Source organism: Nicotiana tabacum, chromosome 1 (genome assembly GCF_000715075.1).
Source record: "Nicotiana tabacum cultivar K326 chromosome 1, ASM71507v2, whole genome shotgun sequence".
Classification (NCBI taxonomy): domain Eukaryota; kingdom Viridiplantae; phylum Streptophyta; class Magnoliopsida; order Solanales; family Solanaceae; genus Nicotiana; species Nicotiana tabacum.
In genome coordinates, this window is record NC_134080.1 from 161107885 (window position 1) to 161120969 (window position 13085).

Sequence of the window (13085 nt, forward strand, 5' to 3'; positions counted from 1 at the left end):
TGGGCCATATGTCGTACACAAAGCTTACTCAAGTGGGTCTTACAAGCTGGTTAATGCACATGGCATGAGAATCGACCCTATCAATGGCAAGTTTTTGAAGAAGTATTATCCATGAAGTTGAAACACTCCTTGACGCATGAGCCTAAATTGCATGTTCCTACACTCCTGGACTACATGAGTCTCACTGCGTACAGCCCACCAAAAAAAAGGAGTCTGCTAGGTTGAAAACCTCGAAGGCGGCCTAGGCAAAAGTTAGGACATAAAGAAAAAGTTCGCTAGGTTGTAAACCTCAAAAGAGGCGGCCTAGGCAAAAGTTAGGACATAAAAAAATAAAAATGAATCACCCATTCTGAACTACGGTATGACTTGCTCCTTTTCACCGAGGTACGTAGTAAGCTTAGAGTTTTATTTTGAGTTCAGTCGCATAAGTTTAAAAGACACATAATCCCCCCAATTGTTGTCCGAATGAAGTACGATGGAATCAGTTCTTGAAAATCGAGCTGAAATACCCTTCTTCTGTTAAACTTTGGATCCCATTTCATTTAAAAAGGGCAAGCCTCCATGGTTAACTAATGTCTTCAATGGGACGATTATAATATTTTCGGAGGCTACCAAGTATTAGCGCTGAAATCCGGGGGTTCACTATGTCTTCATATTCGCCAAATCTTTATGTCTGTCAGTCTTCAAGTTCTTCAGTCTTCAAGTCGAAATATTTAAGACTCCAAGCCTTCAAGTTGAAGTCTTCAAGCCTGTCAATCTAGTTGAGGTCCTCAAACTCGTCGGTCTTCAAGTTGAACTATTTAAGCCCTCAAAGTCTTCAGGATGAAGCGTCATAGTTCGCCGAATCTTCAAGTCCATCAAATCTTCAAGTTTGTCGGTCTTCAAGTTGAAGTCTGCAAAGTACGCCAACTTATGGACTAACCACTTTCTCTGTCATCCTTATCACAGAAAATACCCATTCTCCGTTCAGACCCAATTCCCTTTATATATTGCATTGCTCATGAACTGACATTTACCAACTTTTGTGTTTCACCGAAAATACCTTTGATCTGTCCCCCTAACACCCTCCATCTGTTGCATCGTGCCCTTGTGTTGGCGTGTACTGCACCTTTGTGTTTCTCATGAATTCCAAAGCACGTTAATTGCCATCCACTTAGTGTGCATGCTGTTTTTTCCTGACTTAAGTCACTGGCCTTGGCCTTGAAGTCTACTATTCCCTCACTTGTCACGATAACTTTGATTTCTGCTTGGAAGACCTCGCTTATCACTGGTTAACCACTTTCTTTGTCTCATCACAGAGAATACCTTTGACTCGTTCACCCAACATCCTCTATCTGTTGCACTGTTCATGAATTGAAATATACCAAATCTTTGTGTTTCTGATGGACCCCAAAGCATGTTGATTGTTACCAACTCAGTGCGTTTGTTGCTCTTTCCTGACCTATGACATTGTGACGTGCTAGCCAGATCTCGTTTTGTGCAATTTGAAAGTTGGTGGCAAATTTTGAAGTCATTTCTCACTTGTTCTGACCAAACAGACTCAGGAAGAGGAAGTAAACAAGACACAAGGAACAGAGTAAAGTACAAGGGAAAGAGGTGATTCCTAACAAGAAAACTACAAAGTAGAAACCTATCAGATGTGGATGCCAACTCTAATAACCATGACATGCACCTGTGGCTTATTCTGTCAAATAAATCTGATGTTCAACTCTTGTTATACCTCTGAACCGTGAAACTGGGCTTCAATGCTCTGATTATCCAATCTGATTCACAATCCTTATTCGACTTGTAGTGCCCGAAGGGTTTTTCACCATCAAGCCTCTCTCATTTGATTCTTTCTCTCAACTTTCAGTCGCCTCAAGGTACCCGTGAAGGTTTTCACCAGTAAGACTCTCTCATTTTTATTTCTCTCAACTCCCGCCGCCTTACAGTGCCTGTGAGTGTTTTCACCGATAAGACTCTCTCATTTTTATTATTGTTTTTTTTGCTTGGACCATAGTGTTACCCCTGATATGAATCACCTATATTTGCTCAACTTGGCATCTCTCGAAGACTGATTGGAAAGTCTTTCTTTGGACCGTAACGTGGGCTTTTGGATGGGGTTAAAAAGAAAGGGTATCAAAAGGCTCAAAACAACTCATCATGGGTTCAAAATTACAAGTTTCGGAACCAGATTCCTTACAACAAACACAATTTCTGCCCTAGTTTCTTGCTTGGGGACTTTTGGATTTTTATTTTGATGAGACCGAACCGTGAGGCTGCCTACGTATCCTTAAAAGGAATCAGGTCGAACGTAGTTCATGACATAGGAATTGCTCTGTTGTTGTGATTTTTCTTTTCTTTTCCTTTCTTTTCTTTCTTCCTTTTTCTCTTTTTGTTGTTTTGTTGTTTTTTCTTTCTTCTTTTTCCTCTTTTTTCTTTTTCTTCTTTTCTCTTCTTTTTTTTTTGTTCAATTTTCATTTTTCTTCTCTCCCTTTTCGTTCTATTCTTTTCTCCTTTTCCTTTACTTATCTTTCACGCTTGTGTTTCTAATCTTTGCTACTGATCCCGAAAGAGGGGTATGAAAGAAAATAAATAAGGCTCAAAGGTGTAACGAAGGATAAGGTGTTGAGATAGCATAACAAAATGCTTTCGTCATTCCAATCTTCAAAACATGCCAAGTACAAACAACCCAATTAAACAAACCAAAAAAAACATTCATAACATCTTTTGATTGCGCCAGACTTGATGACCATATCCTCACATTCGCCTTCTATATCTGTTACATACAAAGTACCATTGGATAACACTCTCACTCTCATTATCACGAACGTCTCCTGTCAATTTGGGAAAACTTGCCTTTAGCTTCAATCCGATGCAGTATGATACATTTCAATAAGGTTTCTTTATGCTCTATCTGCCCCAGTTTCACACAATTCGGGCTTGAAGTGATCTCAAAATGCCTTTACTTATTTCCCTCAAATGTCCCTACATCTTCAACATTGTTTCATTGCTTTGTGATTAAACTAACTTTTAAAACCAGGCCGAGAATTATGCGTGCATGTCATGTCACTAGAGTCAATCAAGAAAAGAACTATAAAAGAAAAGAGAACTAAATGAAAATGACTAGAAATTACAAAAAACAAAAAATTGCATTAGACAAATGGTGAAAGGGTTTGAACAAAACAAACAAACTAAATTGGGGTCACAAACCTAGAACAAGCCTAGACAACACTAGACGGGCTACCATGACTAAACAAACTAGGCAAAATAAAAGGATAGAAGAGTTTGAGCCACGAGACAATGTCTGGATTACATCCTTGAAATAATCCGGACAATAGAAATGACAACAAAATAAATCACCAAAACTCTTCCATGGCTAACCAAGACAGGAGCGTCTTTCCAATTGCCAAGCTCGGCATCTTAGCCACTGAATTCCGCATCAACATTACTAGGATCTTTACAAACTTCCATCACATTGTTCTTAACAAACTGCTTTTGGGTTCCTTTTGCTGGCTCGTTCTTAAGATCAACCTCTGATAGCACTGAAAACTTTGCAGCGCGTGGGCCTTCGAGGATCTCAGAAGAATTTTCATATTCCTTTTCAAAACAAATCATACTCACCAGATGCGTCTCATTATGCACAGGCGATGGACTTTGGCTAGTGTTTGCTGCATCTGGATTTTGTACGACAATGTCGCCTACATCAATAAGCTTCTGAATTGCTTTCTTCAGATTCCAACACTTCTCTATGTCATGCCCCGGGGCATCTGAGCAATATGCGCACCTTTGAGAAAAATCAAACTTCTTTGGAAGAGGGCTTGGCATTTTTATCTGGATCGACTTCAACATGTCCAATTGCTTCAACTTTTGGAACAAACTGGCGTATGACACTCCTAATGGGGTGAAAGCCTTTTCTTTTTTCAGCAACCTCTCATTCTTAAATGCTTGATTGGGCCGAAAACCTGATCCAGAGGGTTTTCGATAGGCTTGTGGGGGTGGATAGGCATTTTGTGGAGCTGGGTACTGAGAGAGTGATGTACGATTTTGAGAGTTCCATGGAGAGAAGTGGCATTGGGGAGGATCACCTGGTGCATCAGGATATCCATGGGGACGATGTCGAGGCTGGAAGTGTTGATCGGGAAAGCCCATCGGATCATCTTTTCTGTTTCTCTTTCTTCCACCCAAGCTTACTGGGATGTTCTGAATGTCTTTCGAACAACTCATGATTTTGCCTGACTTGATTCCCTCTTCTACTAGCTCCCCCATTTTTAATACATCTTTGAAAGGCTTTCCCAAGGCCGGGATCAAATGACTGAAGTAGGCTCGTAGGAAAAGCTCAACCATTTCTTCTTCACCAATCGGGGTATTGACTCGAGAAGCCTGGTCCCTCCATCTGAGCCCAAACTCTCTAAAGCTTTCCTCCGGCTTCTTTTCCATTCTAGATAGGGAAGAGCGGTCTGGAGTAACGCCTGATCTGTACTGAAAGTATCGAACAAAATCTTGAGCCATGTCTCCCAATGTAGGCCACTTACCAACATATTGACGAATATACCAGTCCAAAGCTGCCCCAGTCAGGCTCTTACTGAAATACGCCATCAACAGGTCATCTTTCTTTCCAACGCTTCTCATTTCACCGCAATAGACCCTCAGGTGGGCTACCGGATCTCCACATCCATCATACAAGTTAAATTTTGGCACTTTGAACCCCGCGGGCGAACGTCAGGGGACACAGACAGTTCTTTGTAAGTCATACTACCTTGGTCTTCCCTTCCTTGTTTGTTTTTCAAGGATTGTTCTATGCCTTTTAGCCTCCTGGGTATCCCATCTTTCCCTTCTCTTCCTGTGAACCTTTCATTTTGAACATGAAACTTATCCCGAGGGCTCTTCTTGTATGAGTCAGGAACCTTGTAGGCAACCTCTATGGGGTAGTTTTGGTCATGAGGTTTGAGTGGATATTCGTTGTTGGGAATATTGGATATTACAGGAGAGAACTTTTGGGAAAAGATAGTTGGAGGACGAGTGATGGAGCTACTAGGGTGGTTGGGGAAGCTGTGATAAGCGGGTAGATCTGGAGAGTATGGAGGATCATCTGGCATTGTGTCCGGAGTTTGGGTAAGGGCAGCATCTAGGAAGCTAGGTGGTGGCGGGGGTGGTGCCTTCCCAATCATCCAAGCCTGATACATGTCCGCCATGTGTTGTCTTAACATCTTTACCTCTTCAACCAATCCATTGTCCTATTCAACCAACTCAGTTCTGTTGTTGTCTGTCATTGCCTTTTGACTTTGTGTTGTAGAGAAGAGTTACCACTTTAAAAACCACAAACCAACCACCCTTCTGCTATGAATATAACAAAATAAAGCCATCACGTTAGCATTAGGGCATTTAACAGCAAAAATATCACATTGCGTGCAATCCACCTAGACACAATTAACGGTTCTAGAATGACTTCGAGGGTCATAAGGTCACTTGGCATCATCCCAATTTGTTCATTTCAACCTCCCTTTTTTTTTTTCTTTTCTAGCACTTGCTTGATCATTTTCCTTCCTCTTTTTTTTTCTAATTATCACTCTTCTCTTTTCTCTCATTTCTCACGTCCCATAATTTTACCTTTTTTTTTCTTTTCTTCTTTTTTTTTCTTTTAATAGTAAAAAAAATAAAATGATTTGATCGAACCCTATGTAGGTTGCCTACGTATCATGACGCCGCATGAATCAGATCTTTGCGTAGTTCTGAAAGATCGGGAATAAAGGAAACAAACTGACGTTCTCTGTTTCTTTTTCTTTTTCTTTTCTTTTTACCTTAATGACTACTCTGCTGAGAAAAGAGAAATAAATGAAGCAAATCTTTTTTTTGAATTTTCTAAACTTAATGTTCTATAACCTATTTTAAACTCAAGCTTAACGGATTTTTTTTCTTTTCTTTGAAACAAATACTGTATTAAGGAAAAACTCTAGAAGAGAAAGATATTTTTTTATTCCTTTTTTTTAGGAAGAAAATCTAAAGAGTGAACCACATAAAAATATTTAGAATTTTCATTTGATATTCTGATGCAAGGTTTCGAAACAAGCAATAAAAAAGATAAAACAAAATATTTTTTGGATTTCAATTTTGATTGCTTAAAAGAATTTCTAATGATAAACAAAGGATAAAGTATGTTTTTTTCTATGTACAATATCCTAAAGTTCTAATGAAAATAAAAAAAATTCATTTTTCACTAATTTCCCCAAGAAACACCTCAAAAGAAAATCTTTTTGGATTTTGGAATTAATACCTTAAAGAAGGATTTTAAAGAAGTACTAAAAGAAAATTCTCTCTTTTTGTTTTGAAATTTGATCCTAATATACTAAAGGAAACATAAAATAATTCATTTTAAGTCCTAGATATTAGTTGCCTAAAGGAGAAACAACCTCAACTTTTTTTTCATTTCTAGAATTAGTATTCTAAAGAAAACTTATAACAGAAATATAAAAATGCAACATCTTTTTTTTTTTTTTGGATTTTTGAGTTACAACACATTTTTTCAAATATAAAATAGAAAATAACAATAATAAAAAAAGACTTGACATTACTGTACAAAAGTAGAAAGTAAAAGACGACATAAAATGAGGAACAGACTCAAAACATAAAAATAAAACAAATCTCCTTAAGCAACTCCTGACTGAGCGATCCTGACCGGATGGTCACGAGGTGTCTGCCATGCTCAAACTTCGGTAAATAAATCCACACCTGTATGAGAAAACTTTAACCAACACTATGTGAGATAATAACACTCCATATTAGACACATGCAAGACATAATTGGGACTATTTTTGCGAAATGACTTATTTGGCTAAAAGGTGGCTAGAAGTGCAAAATTTGGTTAAGACCCCGCAAAGCCAAGAACTTAAGATTTACTAGGAAGATCGGACCCTATGTGGGTTGCCTACGTATCCCTCCCCGAGAGACGAGAATCAAGTTCGCGTAGTTCGGACAGCTTAGATACGGGCGATAATTAAAAAAACAACTAATTTAGAGAAAACATATTTTTCTTGATGTTTCTTGAAAAATGATGAAACATGCAAAATCTTTTAGGATTTTCTTTTTCTTTTTCTTTTGATTTTCTGATTTTTGGAAAATGATGAAAAAGTGCAAAATCTTTTTTTTTCTGAATTTTCAAACTCTTTTTTTTAACAACATAATTGGGCCAACTCGCTTTATCTCCACACTTCACTCTCTCTTTTCTTTTTTTTTTCTTTTTCATTTTTCATTTGCCCTCAACTATCATTGGTCCGCCAAATGACCCTTTTACCCTTGAATAAATGCAACATGTGGCACATAGGATGCATCAAGATGGTCTGTTATTTTAGGTGCACCTGTCCTAGATGGACCCAACCCCTGTGTTGAGTTCCCAAAGTCAAAATGCATATGATGCAAGCAAGCACTCCTACTAGGGATCCGACATGAGGCTATGTTATACTAGGTTTGAAAACGTGAATTTATTGTTCTAGACCTAGCTTACCCGAGCGGACAACTCGAGCCGAAGTGGGGGCAACGTACCGGGAGCATGAAAGTCTACCCGGTCTAGTTATTGTGAACGATACTGAGTTGAAACAAAAATCAGAAAACTGTTAGAAGAATAAAGAAATATATAAAATAGTAAAGAAACAGAAATATTCCGAGTCCACAATTTTCTTGTGCGTCCTTAATGAATTTTAACCCCCTCACACGTTGCCAAGGTAATGGATTAAATCCTCCCAGGATAAAACGGAATAAACCTTCCTGCAACAGTGGCAATACAAACTGCAGGATACCAACGAAAAAAGAACGGAGCAAAAACACACTTACGAATTTGAGAGAGAGAGACTGTGAATTAGGATGCAGTATATTCAGAAAGAAAGAACTTCTAGAGTGTTTTTCGTATATGGAAGATGCAGCCTTGCCTCAGAATTTATAGGCAAATATCAGAAGAGGTGTCTGGAAAGTGCTTTTTCAGAAAATACGTGGCCTGCCGCGGTTCTACCGCGATCGCGGCCGAACCGCGGCCATAGAGCCTCTCTGAATCTGACTGCCGCGATTCTACCGCGGTCGCGGCAGAACCGCGGCCAGCGAGGCCCTCTGAATGTTCAGCAGTGATTTGGCATTTAATTAATTATTAAATAATTAAATAAATTTTGTCCAAAAATAATCTTATCGATCGATCATTTGACAAATCCAAATCAAAATCCAAATCCAAATCTAAAGCCAAAGCCGAAGCCGAGCCGAGCGAGCGACGACGACGGCGCGAGGGTTCATTCTCTTCAACTCCTTTTAAGAGCTTTAAGAAGTGAATCTATATATAAGCACATAAATGTGATTGTCCCTCACCAATGAGGGACAAAGTGCAAGACAAAAGTTCACTTCTTCAAATTTTCATTTTCCCTCCATTTCCAATTCACACTTCTTCTCTTTTAAAGCCCAATGGCTTAAAGTCCAACAATCCCCCACATGAATGGGAATGGCTGTATCAAGAAAGATCATAGATGAAAGCTATGTGATTTTGCAAGTAAGGATTAATTGCATCTGGATAAGTAGGTTTCCCTTTGAACTTTCCGTAGTGAACATATGTCGGATATACTCGGTCAATCGGTAGATTTGATATCTTTGAACCGTCGAACTTTAGTGTATACCTAGACAGCCATATGTCACACAACCAACCCTTAACCGTCTTTTGGTTCTCATTGTTGTGTTCGTTTTAGCCATGAACACCGCCTGGTTTCATAAGTGCGTAGAGAATTGGCCTTACAGAATTCTCATTGAAGCGGCTTCTACTTCACACTTACATAGGTGATTCCTAAATGTGTAATCCTTTAGATTGACACTATTTGATAAATACCTCATCAAACTTAGGTAATCAATAAAGAACGTGTAAAGTTCTATCCTTGTTACTGAACATTGTATTCATCACGAGAATGGACCAAAGTTTTTATTTTGACAATGTTGAACCGGTCAATCATAACTTTGTTTGAGCTCCTTGAACCTAGATCTCGAAACAACCAAAATTCTAGGTAGAGTTACCGCCATGTTGACTTGTCCTCGGCCATAGTCCCATTCCCTTAGATGATTTCTCAACTCCCTCTCTAGTTAAGCCTTTTGTAAGTGGATCCGCAACATTATCCTTTGATCTTACATAATCAATAGTGATAATTCCACTATAAAGTAGTTGTCTAACGGTATTATGTCTTCGTCGTATATGACGAGACTTTCCGTTATACATAACGCTCCCTGCCCGTCCTATTGCAGCCTCACTATCGCAATGTATGCAAATAGGAGCCACAGGTTTCGGCCAGAACGGAATGTCTTCTAAAAAATTCCGAAGCCATTCAGCTTCTTCACCGGCTTTATCCAATGCTATAAACTCTGATTCCATTGTAGAGCGAGCAATACATGTCTGTTTGGAAGACTTCCAAGATACTGCTCCTCCACCAACAGTAAACACATATCCACTTGTGGACTTTGTTTCTAATGAGCCGGTTATCCAATTAGCATCACTATATCCTTCAATAACCGCAGGATATTTATTGTAGTGCAAAGCGTAGTCTTGGGTATACTCCAAATATCCCAGAACTCGTTTCATAGCCACCCAGTGATGCTTGTTGGGATTACTTGTGAATCGACTAAGTTTACTTATTGCACAAGCTATATCAGGTCGGGTACAGTTCATGATGTACATTAGACTTCCCAACACACGAGCATACTCCAATTGAGACGTACTTTCACCTTTATTCTTCATAAGATGATGGTTTAAGTCAATTGGAGTCCTTGCACTTCTAAATTCCAAGTGTTTGAATTTTTCAAGTACCATTTTCACGTAATGTGATTGAGACAAAGCTAGACCTTGAGGAGTCCTCTGGATTTTAATTCCTAGAATTACATCGGCAACTCCTAAGTCTTTCATATCAAACTTACTAGCAAGCATACGCTTAGTAGCTTGAATGTCGGCAATGTCTTTGCTCATTATTAGCATATCATCAACATATAAGCAAACAATGACTATATGATTTGGAATGTTCTTAATGTAAATACATTTATCACATTCATTAATCTTAAAACCATTTGACAACATTGTTTGGTCAAATTTCGCATGTCATTGCTTGGGTGCTTGTTTTAGTCCATAAAGAGACTTAACAAGTCTACACACCTTCTTTTCTTTTCCCGGAACCACAAACCCCTCAGGTTGGTTCATGTAAATTTCTTCCTCAAGATCACCATTTAAGAAGGTTGTTTTTACATCCATTTGATGGATTTGAAGACCATACAAGGCGGCTAACGCTATTAGCATCCGAATAGATGTAATTCTTGTTACCGGCGAGTATGTGTCAAAATTGTCAAGACCTTCTCGTTGTCTAAATCCTTTGACAACAAGTCTTGCCTTGTATTTGTCGATAGTACCATCGTCCTTCATTTTCTTCTTGAAAATCCATTTAGAACCCAACGTTTTGTTACCTAGAGGAAGATCAACCAATTCCCAAGTATGGTTGCTCAATATGGAATCTATTTCACTATTGACAGCTTCTTTCCAATATTGTGCTTCTGAGGAAGACATTGCTTCCTTGAAGGTACGAGGCTCATTTTCTAACAGAAAAGTCAGAAAATCTAGACCGAATGAAGTAGATATCCTTTGACGTTTACTTCTTCTTGGATTTTCTTCATTTGGCATACCATCTGTTATTTCCTCCCGAGGTCGTTTTGACTTTTGGCAGGTCACTTCACTTTCCTTTTTATACGGATAAATAGTTTCAAAGAATTCAGCATTATCTGATTCTATTATTGTATTAATGTGAATCTCAGGATTTTCTGATTTATGAACCAGAAAACGATATGCCTTGCTATTGGTTACATATCCAATAAACACACAATCAACCATTTTTGGACCTATCTTAACCCTTTTAGGTTTAGGAACTTGTACCTTAGCTAAACACCCCCACACTTTGAAGTATTTCAAGCTAGGCTTCCTTCCTTTCCACTTTTCATAAGGAATGGACTGTGTTTTACTATGAGGTACACAGTTGATTATCCGGTTAGCTGTAAGTATAGCTTCCCCCCACAAGTTTGGTGGTAAGCCAGAACTTATTAGCAATGCATTCATCATCTCCTTCAATGTTCGATTCTTCCTCTCCGCAATTCCATTAGATTGTGGAGAGTAAAGGGCAGTTGTTTGGTGAATAATGCCATTTTCCAAACAAATTTCTTCAAAAGGAGATTCATATTCGCCACCCCTATCACTTCTTATCATTTTGATCTTTTTGTTTAGTTGCGTTTCAACTTCACTCTTGTATTGCTTGAAAGCATTAATTGTCTCATCTTTACTATTAAGTAAATAAACATAGCAGTATCTCGTGATATCGTCAATAAAAGTAATAAAATACTTTTTCCCACCGCGAGATGGTGTTGACTTCATGTCGCAAATATCTGTGTGAATTAAGTCTAAAGGACTTGAATTCCTTTCAACGGACTTATAAGGATGCTTAGCATACTTTGATTCCACACATGTTTGACATTTGGAATTAATGCAATCAAATTTTGGCAATACTTCTAGATTTATCATCTTCCGCAATATTTTGAAGTTTACGTGACCTAAACGCGAATGCCATAAAGTGTTTGACTCAAGTAAGTAAGAAGAAACATTCACTTTATTGATAGGAAATGCTATTACATTTAGCTTAAAAAGGCCCTCATTTAAGTAACCTTTTCCTACATATATATCGTTCTTACTAAGTACAACACTATTAGAAACAAAAATACATTTGAATCCATTCTTGACAAGAAGTGAGGTAGACACAAGATTCTTGCGAATTTCTGGAACATGGAGGACTTGATTTAGAGTCACTATTTTTCCCGACATCATCTTCAACGCAATCTTGCCAACTCCTTCAATTTTGGCCGTAGATGAATTTCCCATGAAGATTGTCTCGTCGGGTCCTGCGGGGGCATAAGAAGAAAATAACTCCTTGTTAGCACAAACATGGCGGGTGGCTCCAGAATCTATCCACCATTCTTTTGGATTTCCTACCAAATTGCATTCAGACAACATGGCACATAAGTCCTCCATTTCATCTTCAACCATGCTAGCTTGATTCTTTTTCTTCTTATCATTCTTGGGCGCACGACAATCCATGGCCTTATGCCCAGATCTTCCACAGTTGTGGCAATTACCCTTGAACTTTTTCCTGCTTGGGTAATTCTTTGGTCCGGAAGCCTTCTTCCTCTTCTTATTTTGTGGCGCCTCCTCAAGAACGTTTGCCCCCATTATTGTCGAGTTTCCACGTGACTTCTTTTCAACATTTTTGTTGTCTTCTTCTATCCTCAGACGAACAATCAAGTCTTCTAGTGTCATCTTCTTCCGCTTATGTTTAAGATAGTTCTTAAAATCCTTCCACAACGGAGGTAACTTTTCAATGAAAGCAGCGACTTGAAAGGCCTCATTTATGACCATACCTTCAATAACAAATTCATAATTAATAATAAGATAAATCTTATTAATAAAATTATTGATTCGGGTTATACCTTCAACAAGAAGGTCATGCACAATGACTTGTAATTCTTGGACTTGAGTTATGACGGACCTAATGTCAATCATCTTGAAATCCAAAAGCCTTGCAGCCACAAACTTCTTAAGTCCGGCATCCTCAGTCTTGTACTTCTTCTCAAGTGCATTCCATAATGCTTTTGAAGTTTCCATGACACTATAGACATTGTACAAGCCATCTTCCAAACAACTCAATATGTAGTTTTTGCACAAGAAATCAGAATGTTTCCATGCATCAGTTACAACAAGTCGTTCATCATCCGGAGTATTTTCAGCCATGACCGGAGGATCCTCCTTGATGAAACGTTGCAAACTCAACGTAGTAAGATAGAAGAGCATCTTCATTTGCCAACGTTTGAAGTCAATACCGGAACTTTTCGGGTTTTTCTGCCGGTGCCATAGCATGAGCAGGAGTAGAACGGCTTGTAACAGCAGCAACCGTTCCCGCAACACTTCCATTAGTTTGGTTTTCATTCGTCATATTTCTGTAAAGTTAAAAACAATACAGAACTTGTTAATCAGTGAAGTTTTTGATATCTTCAAACTGAATACCAAACCA

The 13085-nt window shown here is 38.5% G+C and overlaps 1 protein-coding gene across 1 annotated transcript; it reads right to left on the reverse strand.

Moving 5' to 3' along the window:
* Nucleotides 1-786: 786 nt before the first annotated feature.
* Nucleotides 787-12871, reverse strand: LOC142164246 (uncharacterized). Its single transcript, XM_075221805.1, has 3 exons — nt 12505-12871; nt 11743-11919; nt 787-893 (listed from the first exon to the last, which is right to left on the reverse strand). The coding sequence occupies exons 1-3, from the start codon at nt 12869-12871 to the stop codon at nt 787-789; spliced, it is 651 nt and encodes a 216-aa protein (XP_075077906.1).
* Nucleotides 12872-13085: the final 214 nt, after the last annotated feature.